The sequence below is a fragment of the Setaria viridis genome, chromosome 1 (assembly GCF_005286985.2).
Source record: "Setaria viridis chromosome 1, Setaria_viridis_v4.0, whole genome shotgun sequence".
Taxonomy (NCBI): domain Eukaryota; kingdom Viridiplantae; phylum Streptophyta; class Magnoliopsida; order Poales; family Poaceae; genus Setaria; species Setaria viridis.
In genome coordinates, this window is record NC_048263.2 from 19,551,452 (window position 1) to 19,559,381 (window position 7,930).

Genomic DNA, 7,930 nt, shown 5'->3' on the forward strand with positions numbered 1-7,930 from the left:
TTGAACCGTTAGGGAGAACGAGCCGAGGGTGCGACGCGACGCGCAGGATAGCCAAACGCCCGTTGATCCGCGGACTAGCGCGGAGGCGGAGCAATCCAGCCGTGGTGGAGCGGGTCGGTCATGCGCTCCTGACCGCTCTCCATTTCGAGCTTGCAGCCAGTCTCCTGACCCTCCCCAATCCCAATCCAATCTAGACGAAGGAAAGAAACCGGGCGAATTCTCTGCCGCGGCAGGTAGTATCCCGCAAACGAAGTAACGCGGCTGCTTACGGGGCGCGGTTGTCCCCGCTTTTCTTCTTCTCGACGCCGCTTCGGCAGTGGTTGGTGGGCGCCGTGCCGCCGAGCCTTGGGAGGCGGAGAGCCGGAGATGCACAGATCGGGGACGGCGATGGCGTGGAACGTGTTCAAGTTCTGCACGGCGCTGCGGGGGCTGGGCTCCGTCATGATCCTCCTCGTCCTCGGCATCGTTGGTGTCACCTACTACGCGCTCGTCCTCTGCAACTACGGGCCGGTGCTGCTCGCCGCCACAGGGGCGCTCGACGCCCTCGTCGCGCTTGTCGTCCTCGTCCTCTTCCACTTCCTGGTGCACCCTCGGCCCCTTGCGCTGCCCTTTCCTCTGTTTTTGGTGATTCTTGGCGTGATTCAGTGGCTTTGGCACTCCATTGCCGGATCTTTGGGTGGAGGGGTTGGATCTTTCACTTTTATTTCTAGATGCAACTTGATGTGCTTTGCTTAGAGATTCTCCTTGCATTTCACGCATGTGCTTTGCTTCAGCTCTACTTAATTCTTTTCATACTGTGATCTTTTTCCCGTTGCCTGATGCCCTGATATGCTAGAACCTAACAGCAACAATTTTGTCTTTTGGTGATGCAGCTTGCCATGCTTCTCTGGAGCTATTTCTCTGTTGTGTTTACTGACCCTGGTGGTGTTCCACCAAATTGGAGGCCCGATGTTGATGAAGAGAGCGGCGAAACTGCACCATTGTCCACCGCAGAGTTCAGTGATCTCATGAATTCACAGCAATCTATGGCTCTCAGTGATACAGGGAGTCCAAGAATCAGGTACTGCAGGAAATGTAACCAGCTAAAGCCACCTCGGTGCCATCACTGTTCTGTTTGTAAGTTTTTTCCCCAGAACTTTAAATTTGGTTATAGATTTTGGGTGTATTTGGTTCATGGCCAAACATTGTCACGCCACAGTTTAGGTGCAGTTTCTTAGGCTGCTGTTTGGTCCTCTACCAAAACTGTGGACCCAATCCTTTGCCAAACTATGCCAGAGGTATGGCGAACTATGGCGAACACGGCAAAGTTTGGCCATCACCCAAACATGCTTGAATTGCACATTCCTCTTTTTTGTGGTATACCTATGCCTTTAACTGATTTCAGGTGGAAGATGCGTGCTTAAGATGGATCATCATTGTGTATGGGTTGTGAATTGTGTTGGGGCACTGAACTACAAGTTCTTCCTTCTCTTCCTGGTAGGATGCTTAACACATTTTCTGCATGTGTTTGAAGTATACATTATTTAGCTTATTTATTTATGCAATAAATCTTTGAGCTATTCCATTAGAGACCAATGTATTAATGTTCAAAAGTTTTCTTTGGTCTAGTTGTGGTTAACTTTTTAATCATTTAGTGCATGAATGAGAATACTGATTTCAATTCCATAATATAAATCATACAAAAGCGAAAGAGCTATATGAATTTAAAACATTATGTGAATGGTTGAACTTGTGAAATCAGCTGTCCTTGGTTTGTTGGCCAGAATGCCAGATTACTCGAAATGTGACTGCATATACAAACTGATAAAATTCATGTTAGACTTTATGCTATGTGTGTTTAAGAGGGAAAAAAACATGATATGCCCTTGCATTTTCATTTCACTATTTGACTATACCAGCTATCCTTTGCAAATGTGAATATTTTATATTAATTTTTATAAGCTCTGATGGTCCGTGAGAACCTTTCAAAAGTAAATTTGAGGAGAACTTAGGAGCTTGTGTAAGGTATCTCATATCCGCTCCGCAAATGCCAACATCATTCTAGGTTTCTGTTGATTGTAGACTTCACCAACAACCGGGTGTCTTGAGTCAGGAATGAGTGATGTACTTCATAGTTAAGTACAATATACTTTAATAGTGCACTGCTTCTGATCTTAATATTATCAGCAGTGCTGGTGCAACCTACTTTTGCATATTTCTATCAAACTGATGTATTCATGGGGAAAGTCAGTACTACCTCCGATTCACAATACTTCTTGTTTTAGAGCTGGGCACAAAAATTAAGGATGTGGACAAAATGGACCTCTTACCCATATTAATATTCTCTGAAGTGTATGCACGGAAAAAAGAAGTATTTTAAAGGTGCAATTAAGGAGTGGTAAGACTGGAAAAAGCAGGTCAAGATTTCCTAAAAGTTGTAGAACAAGTATTTTGAATATTGTAAAGTAGGCTAAAACAATAAATATTTTGAATCGGAGGGAGTATGTATCATTGGTTCATTTGAAATACCTTACTCTGAGGCTGGTGTGATGTGTTCGCATCACAAGTCAATGAGATGTTTGCTTGCCATTATTAGGATCTGGGAAAACTTTATTGAACAATGAAAGGATTATTTAAATCAGTTCTCTTTGTTAGAAGTATATTTCATTTTGGATCATAGGGGTGCTCAAGTTATTTTGTTGTCTTTTGTACAATGCAGCTCTACACTTTTCTTGAGACGGCACTTGTTACCCTGTCCTTATTGCCCCACTTTATTGCTTTCTTCAGTGATGTTGAGATTCCAGGAACTCCTGGAGCACTTGCAACCACATTCCTGACCTTCGGTAAATACATTCTGTGAAGCTCTTTCTTTCCATTTAACTCTTTTGCTTGGAAAATTTTTTTAAGACACATTGTTGAAACTTTCCCTTTCCCTGGCAGTACTGAATCTGGCCTTTACTTTGAGTGTCCTTGGTTTTATGATCATGCATGTATCACTTGTTTCTGGTAACACAACAACAATTGAGGCAAGTACCTAACATTCCAATATTTTTCCCTGGAAAATATGCTACAGGATAAATCTGATCTGTTGTGCTACAAGTGCAGGCATATGAGAAAAAAACTACTCCATTCTGGAAGTATGATCTTGGCCGGAAGAGGAATTTTGCTCAGGTCAGGCTTTTTTCTGGTCTCTTCACTCTAAATCTGTGATGATTTGATCAACCAATCAGATCTTATCAACTAATTTGACAATCCACCAAAAATGTTTCTAATACATTCTGGGCATAGATCAGATTAATTAAGTTACTCAATAAAGCTATGTGATTGTTTTTTTTGTATTGCACATATGAATGAAAGAGAAAATTGCGTTGCACTTGCACTATACAATTTACTACTTAAATTAATACATGCTGTGTTTGTATAATTGTTTTATCACATGGGCGGTTTGGCAGCTTAAATCAATTGCATCTTGTTCCTGGGGCAATTTTATTGATATGACATCTGTTGAAATTATGAGTGCCAATTGCAATGTGGCTCTACCACTTGTCCATGTAGTATGTAGTTTCACCACCATCACATGTGCATACCAGTTGATGAAAACAGAGGATGGGAAGACCTGAAGTGTGAAAAATGCAAGACCTGGACTGGTAGAGAAACCAATCAGTTACTGATGGTATACCAGCTAAATTCAAAATTGGCTGTTAACCGGCCAAAATTTAGTAGTTACCAGTGACTGACAAGCAAGCCCACTAGAGTGTAGATGTTGTTTAGCGAACAAATACTGACAGCTCAAGCAACCATCAACTTTATCGGCAATCAATGGCCATACAAATATTGAACTTTGCTGTGTCATCTAAATGAACAGCATCATCAAGTCATTACCTTCTCTGAGTAAACAAATCTCCTCTAGTTTCGTACAGTTTCAGTAGCTTGAGCTAAAGGAAGTATGAACTGTTAACCAGTGGCTTTAAATTTAAAATCAAAAGTTTAAATTATAACCTTCCGTACTGGTATGGCCAGCTACAGCTGATGTTCTTATTTCTCATTCATACTTCCAAAATTGAAATCTCCAAAATGTGTATCACCATTCCATTTTCTAATCACTGTGATTCCTTGGCACAATCAAAGCAATCTAGAGGGTTAAGATAATACATGTGTAGCAAGTGGTGTTGGATTTTCGATGCTGATTGACCAGAATTAAGAAGTGTATGCAATTCAATGTACTGTATGTGTACATGTAGGTAAAAGATCTACAATTTAATCTCCTAAAGGAAAGACTACAATTCTGTAGGAGTTAGGATTGACATGTACAATTCCTAATAATGTGAGTTCCTGACAACAATTATTCATCTCAGCTTTCATAGCTTTAACTTTTTCCTAGCCATTTCGGATGCATTGATACCTCTTAGCGAGGTTGTTTGCTAACGGGCCTCTAGCTGAGTTGGTTAGGTGGCTCTAGTAGCACTCCTCAGGTCCTGGGTTCGACCTGCGTGAGAAGGTCTTCTTAGCAAAATGTCCAGGGGTGGTCTTACCCCCCGCAGGTCAAGTTTTTTTTTTAGCGAGATTGTTTTCTGATATTATGTGCACTATGACTTAATTCAACTTTGCTGCCATCGTTGGATGCCTGTAGGACACATTCTTTTGTTGTTATGAAATGTTTTTCTAACATGTTCTGTTACCAGGTTTTTGGAAACAACAAGTGGTATTGGTTTATTCCGTCATACTCAGAGGAGGACTTAAGAATAATACCAGCTCTACAGGGCCTAGATTATCCTGTAAGATCAGATTTTGATGGGCAAGGGCTGTAATTAGATGAGTTGAATGTGCCCAGCTGCCCTCTGTATAACATGTTTGATGTTACAGCCATGCCTTCATTACCAGGACAATGTCTCATGATGGTCAGTATCTACTTGTACAGCATCCCTTGACAATTGACATCAGTATGGCTGACCTACACGGTGCGATGAATGTAGAGGTATATATACAGAGGCATGTGAATTCATTTCTGATTCCTAGTCGTAGTTGAAGAATTCGCGGGACTCCTGTACTTGTCTGCATGGAATCTGTTGTACAATTGTTCCATGTATCTGAAAGAAGCTTGGGGGGTTTTGTGCTAGATGTACAAGTAATGGATGTATCAGGTATCCAAGTTAAAGTGAATTCCTATTGACGCTGTTATCATACATAGTTCTTAACTCTTAGACGATGGGTGATTGCCGAAGCCAAAGTAAATAATTGCAAATTTGCAAAGATGTTTTTATGTCAAACAATCATACACTGATTCTGAACACAAATGCTCGCCCCCCCCCCCTAAAAAAAAATTATAGGTCAGATTCATATATGCATTTAGACATAATCTATATCTAGGTGCAAAGTAAAATAACTTATAATTTGATTAAGTTGCATCGGGTAATAAGGGATGCCTGATTAAGCTTGAGTAGGTGATTGCCGAAGCCAAAGTGAATAATTGCAAATTTGCTACCTTCCAGCGGATTTCATTTACACTGGTTCTGAACATGAACGCTACCTTCCGGCGGATTTCATTATGTTGCATCGGGTAACAAGGGATGCCTGATGAAGCTTGATTAGGTTGCTGATTTCTGGATCACGGGGGTACTTTGCTTGATTGTTTCTGCAATTCCTTCTCCATGACAGCGATGGCAGTGGTTTGAATTACATTCTACACCCTACGTCCTAAATTATAGGTCATTTTAACTTTTTTAGGTGCATATTTTTTCGATGCACATAGATATAATGCATGTCTAGATGTATAATTCTATCTATGGATCTAGAAAAAATTTAAATGACCTATAATTTGAAATGGAGAGAGTAGTGATGTGCATTACTTTCCAATCTTTCTTTTTATTGAAGAGAAAGTTTAGAGTGCTTGACAAAAATGAGAGTAGTTCATCCGGCGAAATCGAACGGTGGAAAGAAAGGAAGTACCAAAAGAGAAATACCAAAAAGTACCAATTTGGTGGGACCAAGTACCAAAAATAGTGAGAAATTACTAAGATGCCCTTTTAATTATGTGTAAATCTATTTAATTATTTTTTGGTAAGAAGGATAAGAAAGGAAAGTACCACAAATACCACTGCTTTAAAAGCATTGTAACTACGGATGTAAAATTTCGTAGACACGCATACACAGAGTTTGGCTGAGTCCTAAAAACTGACTAGTGTTTAATTTTTTAGTAGGCATAAAACATTCCTCAGCTGCGTTCTACTTCATCTAACAAAAAATATTCACTACTCCAGAACCCTTATCAACGCTGGCTCTAAACCCAACACCACAGCTGGTTTAGCCTCCTGTTGGATTTAGGTCGGTAGTGATAGAGACCATCACAAACAGATCAAGAATCGGCTGTGATGCCCATGGCCAAAAACAAAAAAAAAAAACTGACCCCCACCACCTGTGCGTCTTGACCCATCCGCCGCCACCACCTCGGCCCCATCGTTACCGCTCCTCATACCGCCCCCGTTGCTGTCGCCTCAGCCCCATCGCTGCCGCTTCCCGTGTCGTGGCGACATGTCGCCGCACCGTGGCATGGCCTATGCTGTCGGAGCCCTACTGGGCCACGCGCACCACACACCACCAGAGCCCTACCTCGCTGCGTCGCACCATTGGAGACCCACCTCACTGTTCCCTGCCGCCGGAGCCCAACCTCGCCACGCGCGCTGCCGGATCTGTACCTCGCCGCTGGAGCCCCGCATCGCCGCCCCTCCCCCCTCCGGACCCCCACCTCGTCGTGCCACCGGAGCTCCAACTCGTCCGAGCGTGCCCAGCCTGCCACCACCGCAGCGAATCTTGCCCCGCCACCCCTCACCTGCCGCTACTCCCCATAGCCCCACCGCTGCCATGAGCGACGGGCACGTGAGTGAGGGGCGAACGGAGGGGGGCATAGGGAGGGGAGTGAGGGGTGAGTGGATCTACGTGCTGGCCAGCCGGCCGAGAGAGAGAGAGAGAGAGAGAGAGAGAGAGAGGGGGGGTCACGAGGGTCTGAGGGAGAGGGAGAAGTGGTGGGGCTAGGGTGACTGGGAGAGGGAGGGACCGAGGGAGTGGGTCAACGGACTCAAGACGGACATAAGCAGATTGAAGTCTTTTTTCGGTTCTGTGCCATATATTATTATCGGCTAGTGTTAAAATCCGGCGGTGATAGTTCTAGCCACCAACCGGCGGTGAAAAGAAGCATCACCGTCAGCTTTCATCATCACTGCATACTTGCTTCTAAACCGGCGGTAAAAGGATATCGCCGCCGGTTTACATAAAACTGGCGATGATAGCGCGTTGGTGATAGACTTTTCTGTAGTAGTAATGGTCATCCAGAACACTTCGTACGATGATCAACAAGATGATACTTTAGGATTTCGATTAAGAAATATTGTCTATTCTAATAGGCATACTTAGGAATGGTTATAGTAACAAATATCTTATATTATCTGTCCATGTAATATTTTATATATCGGTGGTGAAAACTTAAAAGTTCGACTAAGACAAATTCTGAAACAACCTTCATTTACCATTGGACCGAGCACTTTTCCGGACTTTTGGTACTGTGCACCGTGGCCGTGGCCATTGGCTAGTTGTTTGTCTTTATGCCTATAGTTGCGTTATAATGTTTCAAAATTTTGTCCATTATTCATCACTAGCACGCATTGATGGTTTGGAAAACCTCATCTCAAACGGTTTTTGAGCTGTCAGACCATTCTCTTATTTTCTTACAACTGAATGGCCGAGGTCTCAGGACTCGCCACCTCATACTAGTGACCTAAGCAAATTCATACTAATGACCTAACCCCTAGTACCTACCAACTGATGAGCAAGAGCAAGCACGCCAGCGAGCAAGAAGGAATGAAGTGAAAGAGAAAACCAACGAGCATGAAGAAAGAAAAAGAAACGTTAAAACCGTAAGGTCAAAATCAACTATAAGAAAAGGCGAGTGTTCTGCCCC

At 43.0% G+C, this 7,930-nt stretch overlaps 1 protein-coding gene across 1 annotated transcript; it reads left to right on the forward strand.

Moving 5' to 3' along the window:
* On the forward strand, positions 1-5,157 carry LOC117863260 (probable protein S-acyltransferase 14). The gene is made up of 7 exons (XM_034746900.2): positions 1-582; positions 873-1,116; positions 1,385-1,476; positions 2,699-2,822; positions 2,920-3,005; positions 3,085-3,150; positions 4,662-5,157. Exons 1-7 carry the CDS (start codon positions 367-369, stop codon positions 4,785-4,787), a joined length of 954 nt encoding a protein of 317 aa, XP_034602791.1. The 5' UTR covers positions 1-366; the 3' UTR covers positions 4,788-5,157.
* Positions 5,158-7,930: the final 2,773 nt, after the last annotated feature.

What these genes read in the sequence shown, in the direction of transcription:
- LOC117863260 (XM_034746900.2), top strand. Translation starts at nt 367, where the DNA reads ATGCACAGATCGGGGACGGCGATGGCGTGGAACGTGTTCAAGTTCTGC. An exon ending in AACCACATTCCTGACCTTCG is followed by an intron (nt 2,823 to 2,919) that starts GTAAATACATTC and finishes TTTCCCTGGCAG; the next exon opens with TACTGAATCTGGCCTTTACT. An exon ending in GGAAGAGGAATTTTGCTCAG is followed by an intron (nt 3,151 to 4,661) that starts GTCAGGCTTTTT and finishes TTCTGTTACCAG; the next exon opens with GTTTTTGGAAACAACAAGTG.